The sequence below is a fragment of the Triticum urartu genome, chromosome 6A (assembly GCF_056163025.1).
Source record: "Triticum urartu cultivar PI428250 chromosome 6A, HENAU_Tu73, whole genome shotgun sequence".
Taxonomy (NCBI): domain Eukaryota; kingdom Viridiplantae; phylum Streptophyta; class Magnoliopsida; order Poales; family Poaceae; genus Triticum; species Triticum urartu.
In genome coordinates, this window is record NC_141878.1 from 153003669 (window position 1) to 153017874 (window position 14206).

The 14206-nt window shown below is 58.9% G+C and overlaps 1 protein-coding gene across 1 annotated transcript; it reads right to left on the reverse strand.

Moving 5' to 3' along the window:
• Positions 1-9294: 9294 nt before the first annotated feature.
• On the reverse strand, positions 9295-12418 carry LOC147964551 (uncharacterized). The gene is made up of 8 exons (XM_087530027.1): positions 12296-12418; positions 12105-12164; positions 11633-12022; positions 11130-11516; positions 10797-11084; positions 10537-10621; positions 10139-10405; positions 9295-10049 (listed from the first exon to the last, which is right to left on the reverse strand). Exons 1-8 carry the CDS (start codon positions 12416-12418, stop codon positions 9295-9297), a joined length of 2355 nt encoding a protein of 784 aa, XP_087386153.1.
• Positions 12419-14206: the final 1788 nt, after the last annotated feature.

The window sequence follows — 14206 nt, forward strand, 5'->3', positions numbered from 1 at the left end:
GCCCTATGTAACTCTTGGCCTATTAACGGCCCATGGTGAAACTGGCCCGTAATGAACAGTGTATCACTTTACACCCATTAACGGCCTGTGGTGAAACTGGCCTGTAATGAACAGTGTATCACTTTATACCCATTAACGGCTCGTTATTCCGTTGGGCCGTTTCCAGCCCATGTTATCTTTCGGCCTTCTCAGAACCCATTTATTCTTGGGCTCATTTCCAGCATTCGTTTACTTACGGCCCGTTACTATCATTTTCTGCTTGTGGGCCAAATTCAGCCCGTGGTTACAGTCGGCCCGTTTGTGGTCCGTTAATACGTTGGGCCGTTTTCATAGCGTCATCAAATATGGCCTAAAAATGATGGCCTGTTATGGTCGGCCCATGAATGCATGATTCCAACTCTAGCCCGTTTATGGCCATAATGCGGCCTGTTATTCGCCCATGTTTGGCCAATCGATCATATGGCCCGTATAAGGCCCATTGATGATATGCCCATAGAAGGCCCATTGTTTCTACGTCCCGTAGAAGGCCCATTGTTTCTACGGCCCGTAGAAGGCCCATTGTTTCTACAGCCCGTAGAAGGCCTACTGTTTCTACTGCCCGTAGAAGGCCCACTGTTTCTATGGCCCGTAGGAGGCCCAGTGTCACTACAGTAAATATTAGCCCATGGTTATTGTGGCCTAGTTTTAAAAAATAGGTTATTGCAGCCACTAGCAAACCGCGGAAAAAGAACTGCACTGACTACAAGCAAACAAATAAACAAGACAACAAGGAAATAAATAAGCAAGCAACTTATGCTAGGCTATCACGGCTATTACACATATTACATCCACTGTGCATCAAAGTTAGCCACCAGTGCAAATATAGGGAACAAAGCAGCATATAAACGCCGCAGCAAAACAAGTCCAGAACTGAAACCACTTCAGAAGAGTTCAACAAAATAATATCCGGGGTACCCATAATGCTGGTGTCGGAGTAAATGACCCCGGGTAGCCTAGCCGGCTTCCCCAGGCACTTCAGAAAAATTACAGGCCGATCAAGCCTCCAAGGGTCCAAGACACGGGGCCACCTTCCCCTCGCCGGCTACCTCTCAAGCCGGCTGCGCGAAGGCGGCCCAGCCCTGAAATCCTTGAGAAACAAGACCACGAGAAGGCCGACTTCCAGAGGCCGGCCATAAAAGGGCCGACTCCCAGGAGCCGGCCCCTCAACAGGCGGCTAAGATCTTGCCCTCAGAGTCTGCACCCACATAACGGCGACAAGACGGGGCGTGGCTACAGTAAAGCCTGTCACCCTTGAATCACGGCGCACGCCTGGCTACAGTGCACCGTACGGGGTGGCCATCCCCGTCCGACGCGGCACTGTTGCCACGATGATCGTGACGTCACCCACGGCGAGCGGTCAGTATGACCCGTGGGTGGCGGGCCCCCTCGGTTAGAGAGATCCCAAAGGCGGCCAGGCTTCCCACAGTCGGCCAAGGGTATGGCCGGCTTCCAACAGCCGGCCAGCTCTCTCCCTCCAAGGATGTGCTTCACTAAGGAGACAAGAGAAGGTAAGGCTACAGTGATGAGCCGCCTCACAGTGGCACCATAGCCATGCTTACCACGACAAAGCCATCGTCACCAGGGGCAAGGTAACAGTAACCAGCCCCCGACAAGACCCCCCGAGCGGTGGGGCCGGCCTGTCGACCAAAGGGTCAGCAGCCGGCGGGCACACCAGTCGGCGGAGAAGCCGGTGGGCGTAGACACAGACGGCTAGGGCCCATGCCCAGCCAGATTACCATTGTACCCCTGGGGGTAGGCTTATATAAACCCCCCAGGGTTCCCATGCAGGGGAGATCGTTCTTTGGATAGATTTTAAACACCACAAGAAGAAGAGGAGTGGGCTGGCCAGGCCCTCCTTCATCCTTTCACCGAACAGCTCAAGGAGCATTCTGTAGCTACGCATCGAGTTAGTGATCATGCGGAGACCCCGCAGAACAGCACTAGGGGTGTTATCTCCACGGAGAGCGCTGAAGCTGGGTAAGATTCGTAGGCGTGCATGTCTTCGCCTTATCCTGTTTCCAGGCACCAACGATGTTTTATTGGCTCCCACAATGATAAGATATCCAGTGGCATATGTCGCACCAACCACCCGACATTTGGCGCCCACCGTGGGGCCAGGTGCACCGTCGTTCGGAGACCTGCTCTGGACGGGAACCCTCTTCCTTCCCAATGTGCGTAGCCAGCCTGGCTCGTCCGATGGCGCTTGCCCCGACGCACTGCAAGACGTCGCCGACGCCTGCACGGCGAGCTGCCTCGCCGATCTTCTTGGCGAGGCTCGCATCTCTGACGAGCCCGCATCCGACGCAGGAACAGACTGCCTTGAGATCCACCTCGTCAGCCTCCTCGATCAGCTCCACCTCTCCAGCGAGCTTGCCGCGGACTTGGAGTCGGTTGGCTCCACCGACCCGATGCTTGTCGACTCCGACACGGCATCTCTTCACGCCTTCCCCACCAACGTGGTGGTCATCAACGACCCTCTTCCTCGAGCCGACAGTAGCGGCAGCGCCATCACCGAGGTACTGGTTATCAGCCACGGCGCCCCCTCAGGCAAAAATGCCCACGACGCTCTACAGGCGGCGCTGCACGACTTGTTCGTCCCCGTCCCGGCCGACGCGGATGCCAAGACATTGGAGGCGCGCCACCTCGCCCTCGTTACGGAGGGCCAGAGGCTCCCCACCATGAGACGCCTCACCGAGGATCACCAGCGCGAGGTCGACCATGCCGCCTTCGGCACGCTGCCTCCCGATGGGCCGAGCCACGTCGGTATCGTCAAGAAACACGGCGCGGCTATCGCCGACATGCTGGGATCAGACCGCCCAGTCTATGCCACGCCTCCCCAGAACTTGCGCGCCGTCCAGGCGGCCGCAGACGAGTTGAATGGGCTGGGGCCTGATGAGCTCCCTTACATGACCAGACGCATCCAGCAACTTATCGACGCAGCCACAAAGCGGCATGAAGTCGGTGTCCGCTCCGAGAGTCCTCCACCGTGCCGAGAGCACGGCGCGACATCCCGAACACCGACCACGGGCAACACCCGCGCGAGAAAAGAAAAGGAGCCGGCTGCCAGCCACAGCCGGACTCGAATCTCCATCGAGCGTGACGCCGAGGGCCGCCCTCAAGCCGTGGAGTGGTGGGGCAACCCTCCTCCTCCTCCGCCTCGCGGGGAGAGATACCCTACCCCGCCGCCTGTCACGCATCCGACTCTCAGCGGTCGGCTGGGTCGCTGTGAAGGAGTCGACGAGAATGATGCCCGCCACCGGATCGACTGCCTTGCACAATCCCTGGCCCTAGAAGAAGAAGATGATGTCGTCCCATCTTGCTTCGGCCCCCGCATCCGCGACGAGCCCTTCGCCAAAGGGTTCTCGCTTCCAAGAGACACGCCCAAGTACAACGGCTCTGTGAAGCCGGAAGATTGGTTGATCGACTACTCCACCACGGTTAGCATCGCAAACGGCAACAGGCGTGTTGCTGTAAAATATGTGCCCCTCATGCTCCAAGGCACAGCGCGCACCTGGCTTAACAACCTCAAGCCATACAATGTCAACAGCTGGCTAGACTTCACTGAAGCCTTCATACGCAACTTCACCAGCACCTACAAGCGGGCTCCTAAGCCCCGACAACTCTCCTTTTGCGTCCAAGGGCCCAGCGAATCGACTCGCAACTACCTCGCGCGTTGGGCCGAGCTCCGCAATTCCTGCGAGGGAGTGCACGAGGTCCAAGCTGTAGAGTACTTCACCGCCGGGTGCCGAGAAGGCACCCTCCTCAAGCACCGACTCCTCTGTGATGAGCCGACTACGCTTGACAAGCTACTGGTCATAGCTGATAAATACGCCACGGCCGATTCCTCGATGAAGACCGAGCTCCGAGTAGACGCCTCCGGGAAGGTGCTCGCTCCGGGTCCCAAGACGTCGGCTAGAGAATCCAGCCGACGCCCGCACCAGAACAACCACAAGCGCAAGGCTCGCCTGCAACCTTCCACCAGTCGGTAGGTGGCCACAGTCAAAGATGAACAACCCGAAGGGCGGCCCGCACTCAAGAAGCAGAAGGGTGGCAGGCCGACTTGGCAGCCGGCTTTCTCCTACGAGCAAGCACTTGATGCCCCCTCCAAGTTTCACAGCGGCGCAAAGCCTTCAAACCACACGACTAGAAAGTGCCATTGGCTCACACGAATCTCCAAGGGTGAGGGGATGGTGCCGCCTCCGCCTGCTGGCCAGCCGCCTCCGGCTCCTCCGCAGCCGGCCGCTCGACCAGCGGTCGGGGCAGTTCAAGACGAGTACCCCGACGAGCATGCCGCCTATGTCGTCTTCACCAGCCAGCCAGAAGATCGGCGAAGCCGGCGCCGACAACACCAAGAAGTCAACGCAGTTGCCTCCAACGACCCAGAATTCATGCACTGGTCCGAAAGGCCTATTAGCTGGAGCCGGACAGATCACCCAGAGGTGATGCCGTCTCCCGGCCCCTACGCATTGGTTCTGGACGCCACCCTTGCTATGGAAAGGCGAGCCGCCCGTTTCTCCCGTGTGCTGATAGATGGTGGGAGCAGCATCAATATCCTATACCGCGACACCATGGAGAAGCTGAGCATCAAGACAAAGCAGCTCATGCCCAGTCGGATTATGTTCCATGGCATCGTACCGGCTTGTCCTGCTCCCCAATCGGCAAAATCAAGATAGATGTCCTCTTCGGGGACAAGGATCATTTCCGCCGAGAGGCGGTGTGGTTTGCAGTGGTGGATCTAGATAGCCCTTACCATGCGTTGCTTGGTCGACCTGCCTTGGCCAAGTTCATGGATGTACCCCATTATGCCTACCTCAAGATGAAGATACCAAGTTCCAAGGGCATCATCACCGTAGCCGGAGACTACAAGAAATCCTCCGAGTGCGTGGCTGCCAGCAGCCGACTGGCCGAGTCCCTTGTAATTGCTGAAGAGAAGAAGATACTAGACCGAGTCGTGGCCATGACCGGCAAGCAGCTGCCCTGTCCCCCGACCCCAAGGAATGTGGTGCCCAAGGATCTTTTTAGTCGGCCAAAGAAACAAAGAAGGTACCTCTAGACCCAGATCACCTAGAAAAGGTTTGCCACCATCGGGGCAAACCTGGACAGCAAATAGGAAGGCGAGCTCGCCGATTTCCTCTGTGAGAATCGGGACATCTTCGCATGGTCCCCCAAGGATATGCCGGGTGTGCCGAAGGAATTCGCCGAGCACAAGCTACATGTCCGAGAAGGTGTGAAACCAGTCAAATAGCCTCCCCACTGGCTATCGGAGGAGAAGAGAAGGATTGTAGGAGAAGAGATAGCCCGGCTTCTGGCAGCCGGCTTCATTATGGAAGTTTTCTTCCCAGAGTGGCTCGCCAACCCGGTCCTCGTGCTGAAGAAAAATAACAAGTGGCGCATGTGTATAGACTACACTAGCCTCAACAAGGCTTGCCCCAAAGATCCCGTCGCCTTGCCAAGGATTGATCAAGTAATAGACTCCACAGCCGAATGTGAGCTGTTGAGCTTCTTGGATGCTTACTCAGGCTACCACCAGATAAAGCTGGATCTGGCTGACCGCCTGAAAACCGCCTTCATCACACCATTCGGAGCCTTCTGCTACCTGACTATGACATTCGTCTTAAGAAATGCCGGTGCCACTTTTCAGCGTTGCATGCAGAAATGCCTCCTCAAGCAGCTCGGCAGAAATGCTCACGTCTATGTAGATGATATTGTGGTGAATACGGAGAAGTGCGGCACCTTGGTTGAAGACCTCAGAGAAACATTTGAAAACTTGCGCCGATTCCAAATCAAGCTCAACCCCGAGAAATGCGTGTTCGGAGTACCAGCCGGCCAGCTCCTAGGCTTCCTGGTCTCCGAACATGGCATCGAGTGCAACCCAATGAAGATCAAGGCCATAGAGAGAATGGAGATTCCCACCAAGCTGCAGGATGTCCAGAAGTTCACCGGATGCTTGGCTTCCCTGAACTGCTTCATCAGCCGGCTCGGAGAGAAGGCCCTCCCCCTCTACCGACTCATGAAGAAGTCCACTCATTTCGAGTGGAACGACCAGGCGGACCAAGCCTTCCACGAGCTAAAGAAGATGCTGACCACGCCGCCTGTCTTGGCGGCACCGGTTGAAAAGGAGCCCATGCTCCTTTACATTGCCGCTACTAGCCGGGTGGTCAGCACTGTCATCGTAGTCCAGCGCCCAGAAGAAGGCCGGGCTCAGCCGGTTCAGAGGCCGGTGTATTATTTAAGCGAAGTCTTACCCACCTCGAAGCAGAACTACCCACACTACCAGAAGATGTGCTACGGTGTGGACTTCGCCGCCAAGAAGCTCAAGCCCTATTTTCAAGAGCAGCCCATCATGGTCGTATGTACTGCCCCGCTTGCCGAGATCATAGGCAGTCAGGATGCATCCAGCCGAGTGGCCAAATGGGCCATTGAGCTGCCCCCCTACGCGATCTTCTACCAGCTCCGCACCGCTATTAAGTCCCAGGCACTGGCCGACTTCCTCGTCGATTGGGCCGAAACCCAATACCTGCCACCGGCTCCCGACTCCACTCACTAGTGGATGCACTTTGATGGGTCCAAGATGCACACCGGCTTGGGAGCCGGCATCGTCCTCACCTCTCCCAAGGGCGACAAGCTCAAGTATACATTGCAAATTCATTTTGCCGCCTCCAACAATGTGGCCGAGTACGAGGCGCTCATACACGGGCTCCGGCTAGCCAAAGAGCTCGGCATCCGCCGGATCTTGTGCTATGGCGACTCGGATTTGGTGGTCCAGCAGTCATCCGGTGACTGGGACGCCAAAGACGCAAATATGGCAAGCTATCGTTTCCTCGTCCAGCAAATAAGTGGATATTTTGAAGGATGTGAGTTCCTTCATGTACCACATGCCGACAACATGCAAGCAGATGCTCTGGCACGAGTAGGATCCACCCGGCAAGGCATACCAGCCGGCGTTTCTCTCCACTGCCTCCTCAGGCCGTCTATCAAGCCATCTCCAGAATCTGATTCCATCTTCGTGCCGCCTGACCCCAACGCAGTCGGATCCGACTTGGGAAACCAAGCAGGCGGCGTGGGGACTCCAACAGGTAGCCCGGGGACTGCCATAGTCACACCCGGCCCGGGGAATTCGGAACTTGGCCCGGGGACTACTGCAGCCGCCCCGGGGACTACATCAACACAACAGGCGATGGACGACTTCGACTCCAACTCTTCACCACCCAGCCCACCCGCCCCTATCACAGTGGCAGTCCTGGCAATAGAAGAAGTCACAGCTCTATCATGGGCCCAGCCCATCCTCAACTTCTTAGTAAATAGAGAGCTGCCAACCGACGAGATCTCAGCAAGACAAGTTCAACGCCGAGCCGGAGCCAACACAATCGTCAGCACAGAGCTTCTTAGGCGCACCGTCACTGGAGTCTTCCAGCACCGCGTCGAACCAGAGAAGGGCATAGCAATCCTCAGGGACATCCACCAAGGCGAATGCGGGCACCACGCAGCCTCAAGATCACTCGTTGCCAAGGCTTTTCGCCATGGATTTTTCTGGCCGACTGCCTTGGAAGACGCCAAGGAACTAGTCAAACGCTACAAAGGGTGCCAAGTTTTCATCTCGAAGCAACACCTGCCGGCCTCTTCACTCAAGACCATCCCCCTCATCTGGCCCTTTGCCGTCTGGGGGCTGGACATGGTGGGCCCGTTCAAGATGGCACGCGGCGGCATGACGCATCTGCTCGTCGTTGTGGACAAATTTACCAAGTGGATTGAGGCAAAGCCAATCAAAAAGCTGAATGGGCCGACTGCCGTCACATTCATCGCAGATATTATAACCCGGTATGGCGTACCGCATAGCATCATCACCGACAACGGCACAAATTTTGCAAAGGGAGCACTGGCACGTTTCTGCACAACACGCGGCATCCGGCTGGACCTAGCGTCCGTTGCCCACCCGCAGTCAAACGGCCAGGTCGAGCGAGCAAACGACCTCATCCTCTCCGGCATCAAGCCCCGACTGGTCGTGCCACTGGAGCGTTCGGCCGGCTGCTGGCTCGACGAGCTGCCGTCCGTCCTCTGGAGTTTGCGCACTACCCCAAACAAATCGACCGGCTTCACCCCTTTTTTCCTTGTATATGGTGCTGAGGCCGTCATCCCAACTAACGTCGAGTTCGACTCGCCTCGGGTCACCATGTACACGTAGGCGGAAGCCAAGGAAGCACGAGAAGATGGTGTTGACCTGCTGGAGGAGGGCCGGCTGTTAGCTCTCAGTCGGTTCGCCATCTATCAGCAGGGTTTGTGCCGCTACCACTGCCGGAAGGTCAAGCCAAGATCTTTCGAAGAGGGCGATCTTGTGCTCCGGCTGATCCAGCAAACAGCCGGCCAGCACAAGCTCTCGGCCCCTTGGGAGGGCCCCTTCATCATCAGCAAAGCTTTAGGCAACGACTCCTACTACCTAATCGATGCGCAGAAGCCGAAGGCACGCAAGAGAGACGATTCCGGCAAGGAGTCGGACCGACCGTGGAACGCCAATCTCCTCCGAAGATTTTATAGTTAAAAAGTAGTATGTAGCACGCTACCTTTTGTACTAAGTACGAGACAAGGGGTGCCCCGAGGAGTACTCGGGGAGTACCCTCTTTTATCTATGAAAGATGAGTATCACGCATACGATTATGTTGCTACACTTGCTTTGTTCATCCGGCACCGGGTTCGACCAGTCGCCCCGGGGACTCCCTGACTCAAGTTATATCTGAAGTTCCACCAGCAGCCTGACAAGTAGTGTGCCGACACCCAACCCCCCTCTTGCCAAAGGTCGCAGCTCGAAGAAACGACTGTCCGACTAGCAAGAGCCAAGGTCAGGAAAGGATGCCCACGCAAAAAACGGCTAAGGACTAACGAACTTATATAACACGAGCCGGCCTCCCACCCCGCCAGCCGACTACCAAAGCAGTCGGTTGGCCGGCTTCCCGCTCACCTTGCTACAATCTGAGAAAGCTCAAGTACTTGCCTTCCCAAAACGACCAAGTCCTTCTCCGGCCATAGACTGCAGAGCAGCTGTCCGGCTAGGAAGGCGGCGGCCAAGGGAAGGCGGCAAAGGAAAAATCCAAAGGATAAAAAGCAAACATAAACGGAAGCCAAACACATGCATAATATTTACACAAAAGACCTTCGAAAGGCCAGCATTCAACATAGTCTGAATACACCCCCAGTGGGTGGAACTGCGCAAATTTAAAGATTGTTCAAAGAAGTAACAAGCAGGAAAGCTAGGACAGAGGATCAAGCCAGGGGAACAACAGGCGAGTTGGGCACGTTGGCGGAGTCAGCGGTGCCGGCTGGAGGAGTGACCGGTTGCTGAGTCTCGGCATCATTGCTAGAAGCACGATCGGGCTGAGGCGGGCTGGTCGCTTCACCATCCGGCGCAGTGTCTTCGTCATCCTCTCCCTCTTCCTCTTCGCCCTCATCACTAGAGGCAATCTCCTCCGCCGAGTCCTCACCTTCAGCCGGGTTCAGCCCGAACCACTCCTCCGGCTGAGCGACGCCGGCGTCATCCTCCTCAGGAGCAAAGGCGCTAGTATCGGTATACTCGGCAATCACCGAGGCGCGCTGGATGATAGCCGGCCACACTGCCTCCAGCTCCTCATCAGCCTCCTGCCGCCAGGTGCTCAGCGGATCCATGTTCAGCCCAGGATACCAAGCCCGGACGAACTCCAGAGCCCGCCCAGCGCCGGAGCGGGCCGCTGACGCCTTCCAAGCCTCGAAGCGGCCGACTGCGACCTCCAGCCAGTCGGCGGTCCGACTTGGGGTGCACGGAATCATCTCGCCAGGCCAGAGGGCAGCCAGCACTTGCGCTCCGACGCGCTGAAGACGGCGGAGCATGTGATGGGCCGGCTGCAGGCGGGCTTGAAGCCCCAAAAGCTGCTCCTCAAGTGACCGGCTGGCATTCGGCGCGATCTCAGCCCCCGCCTGCCGTCGCGCGTCGCGGTAGGCCTCAATGGCTTGGGTGGTGGCGGCTGAGTAGCCGGGGAAGTAATCTTCACAAATAGGAAAGCAGTGACACAAAATCAAAAAATGAATCAGATAGTTGAAGGCAGGCAAGGAAGCAAAGAAGAAGGCGGCCTACCGTCAATCAAGTCTTCCACCCGGTTGTAGCATTGGCTCAGCGCCTGCCTCATCTCGGCCCAGTTTGCCGCCTCGGTCTCATACTCGGCTTTGAGGGCGGCCTCGCTGTCCTGCGCCGCCTTCAGGGCTGCCTTGTGGCTCTCCTCCTGGTTGGCCAGCCTCTTGGCCAGGCGGTCACGCTCTTGAGCCAGGGTGGTGCACTCGGCCTCCTTAGCACGAAGGGCGGTCTGGGCTCCGCTCAGCTGGCTCCTCAAGTCGGCATTGGCCCCTGCAATATGAAGAAAGAAGTCATCAGGAAAAGATCCGACCCGACTACTCGGTAGTCGGCCCGAATCTCGGGGACTACACCCAGTGGGTGCGCTGACGCGCCCCCACTTAAAACAAAAACGAAGCGCTTACTCCGGCTCTCAGTCAGATCAGTGGCTTTCTGGTTCAACTCCTGGGCCTGGGAGTTGAAGGCGGCCGCACGGAGGTTGTGGTACTCCTGCAGAGAAGACAAGGGACGTGAGTAAGAACAGGATGGTTGTCAAGCTTTCCAATAAGTTCCAAGCTGCCTGCCCAGCAGCCGGCTCGGAACTCGGGGACTACACCCAGTGGGTGCGCCGACACGCCCCCACTGAAGAAATTAAAAGAAATCAACAAGGAGCAGGAGGACTCACCCGAATAACCGACCGCGTCGTGAGAAACTCCTGGGTGTACTGCTTCAGCGCGGTGGCTTGGGCCTGAAGCCGGTTCCGGACGTCCTGCACCGCTACATTTAGCACGGCTGTCCCGCCGCCCAGTGTCCACCCAGACGAGCTGTCGCTGGCCGCTTCTAGGTCCTGGGACGACGAGACGGCGTCCACGGTCTTCTGCGCGTCCGGCGCTGAAGTCGCCTTCCCCGCGCGCCGGTGAAGCGGCGACGAGATCACAAGATCCCCTCCCACGGTCGGCTCGCCCCCAACCGGCTGCACTGGCGGCACTTCAGGCCGGCCTCCTCAGCCCGCTCCAGCCGGCGGCGATGGCGCCGCCTCCCTCTCCATCTCCAGCAGGCCGCTGCCGGCCTCCTCCAACGGGGGCACAGGGGTGTCGTGAGCCGTGGCGCAGAGGGGAATGACGAACTGCGGAGGCTCGTTCTGCAGGGCCTCCGCCTCCCTCTCCGCGTCTGCGGCCTCTGCCTGGGCCTTGGCGGCCGCGATGGCTCGCGCCTCCGCCGACTTCTGCTCCGCCTCCCGAGCCGCCGTCCGCTCCTCCGCCTCCCGCTCCTCCCGCGCTTCCCGCGCGTTCTGCTCCGTCGCCTCTAGGAGGTCGGCGCGGGGATCTACCCGGCGCGAGCTTGAAGACCGTCCTATGGCTCCGACTATGGAGGCGGCCAGGACTCGCCCAAGGTAAATAGGGGCCTTGTTTGATAAATTGAGAAAAAGGGTTTGGAAAAACATCAACCGGAGAAGAAGAAAAAAGAAAGGCATGAGAACGGCGAGACTTACGCTGAGACCGCCTGCGGCTGCTTCACCACCTTGCGGAAGCGGGCTGCCTTCGCGACCGCCTCGTCCCGCTTGGTCGCCGCCGCGGTACTCTTGGGCTTCTTTGGCCGACTACCGAAGTGGGTCGACGCGGCCCGGCGCTTCTGCGCGCCGCCCTGGGCAGTTGGCCCGGCGGATGGGCCCGCACCATGGTGATTGGGCGCCGGTCGGCAGCGCGCGATGACTTCGGCCTCGTCGTCATCTGGCCAGTCCTCGAAGCTGGCCCCGAGCCCGGACCCGCCTGTGTCGCCGCCTTCCCCCGCGACGTCGTCTTCCATGGCGGCCGCCCCCAGGTCTGGGTCGTCTACATCATCCATCATACGGTCGGGGAGGAACTGGCGTTCCACCCCTGCGGCCCCGGCTACTGGCGGAAGCATGGGGTTCTGCCAAAGAAAGGCCGGCTGGTCAGGAGTCGGCCACCATGAACTCGGCAACGAGCAAAGAGAAAGAGGAAGAGAAACTTACCACCGACGGAGGATTGGCGCGAGAGTACGGCACCTTGCCATACTGCCACTCCTCGGTGAGCTTGCAATTGGAAATGTAGTTCACCATGTAAGACACCTCGGCATGAGGCATCTCCTTGGTGCTTAGCCGGCACGGGTCGAAGCGGCCGCTCATCTGGCAGATCATATGAGGTCGGCCCTGGGCGGGAGAACCCGGCGCTCCACGAAGGCGGCCACCAGGTCGGCCCCGGATAGACCCTCCGACTGGATCATCACCCGGAGCCGGGCAACGGAGGCGGACCCGCCGGAGACAGCGACCTGGACAGGAAGGACCATGAAGGCTGCCTCCCAGCCGGCGGGCCAGCTATGTAAGCCGGCAGGTTGACGAAGTCGCCTTGCGGAGCAATATTCTTCACGTAGAAATGGGACTTCTGCCAAAGCTTCACCGACTGGATCAGTGGGATGGGCGGAAACGGGTTGTTGTTGCTCGCCCTCCGCACGGCGATGAAGGCACCGCATGGGGCGGGCACGCCCACGATGACGGTGCCGAGCTTGCACTAAAAGAACTCTCCCCACAGTTCAAGAGTGGGGAGGACGCCAAGAAAACCCTCGCACAAGGTGACGAAGGCCGACAGCAGCATCACCGCGTTGGGAGTGAGGTGATGTGGCTGGAGATGATGAAATTCAAGGAACGAGCGGAGGAACCCGCTCGCCGGCAGGCCGAAGCCGTGCAGGCAGTGCGAGCGGAAGATTACCCGCTCGTCCTCTTCCGGCGCCGGCGAGATTTCCCTCTCCGGCGCGAGGCAGACCCGCACGAGATCCGTGCCTGGCAGCCGCCGAGTCCGACGGAGGAAGCCGATGTGGTCGTCGTGGACGTTGGAGCCGTCCCAGGAGCTCGACAACGCCATGGGGACGGCACGGCGGCAAGAAAGGTGCGGCGAAAGGAGGGCGCACAACCCAACTGCGACGAAGCGACGGCGAGCCAAGAAGATTGGCAGGGAGGCCGAGCAGCGGCAGGTAGCTGTCGTCACAAGAGGAGGAAGAAGAAGGAGGGGGCAGAGTGAGGGATAGCGCGCGAGTGTTTGGCGCTCGCCACCTCTCCCCCTACTTATAGCCTCGTGCGGCGAAGCCGAGGAGGCAGGATGTGGGGGGGGGGGATGTGGGATTAACTGCACCCACTCCCCCATGCCCCGCGGTTATTGCGCCATTACGGCATGGCGAAACCACCACAGAAGATCCGCGCGTGGGCCAAGGCCCTGTAGTGGCGGGCCCCAGACTGCGGCGGCTTCACATCGCGCGCGTGGGCTGGCAGGCCCCTCCAGCCGGAGGATGCCACGTGGCGCGCAGACAACGAGTGGTCAGCTCATAGCCGGACTCGCGCGCTGACTGACACCCGCCTTCAAGCTTCGAGATCTCTGGGAGAGACAGCGCCTAGTCAAAGCCAGCCTCTAGTTCCCGGCTCCTCAAGATAGGAAGCTGACTAAGCTCCTCGACTTTTTTCTGCCTCGGAGCCCACCTAGCTTCAGGGACTACTGTCGGAGTAAATGAACACGAGTAGCCTAGCCGGCTTCCCCGGGCACTTCAGAAAAGTTACAGGCCGATCAAGTCTCCAAGCGTCCAAGACACGGGGCCGCCTTCCCCTAGCCGGTTACCTCTCAAGCCGGCTGCGCGAAGGCGGCCCAGCCCTGAAATCCTTGAGAAACAAGACCACGAGAAGGCCGACTTCCAGAAGCTGGCCATAAAAGGGCCGACTCCCAGGAGCCGGCCCCTCAGCAGGCGGCTAAGATCTTGCCCTCAGAGTCTGCACCCACATAACGGCGACAAGACTGCGCGTGGCTACAGTAAAGCCTGTCACCCCCGAATCCCGGCGCACGCCTGGCCATAGTGCACCGTACGGGGCGGCCATCCCCGTCCGGCGCGGCACTGTTGCTACGATGATCGTGACGTCACCCATGGCGAGCGGTCAGTACGACCCATGGGTGGCGGGCCCCCTCGGTCAGAGAGATCTCAAAGGCGGCCAGGCTTCCCACAGTCGGCCAAGGGTATGGCTGGCTTCCAACAGCCGGCCAGCTCTCTCCCTCCAAGGAGGTGCTTCACTAAGGAGACAAGAGAAGGTAAGGCTAC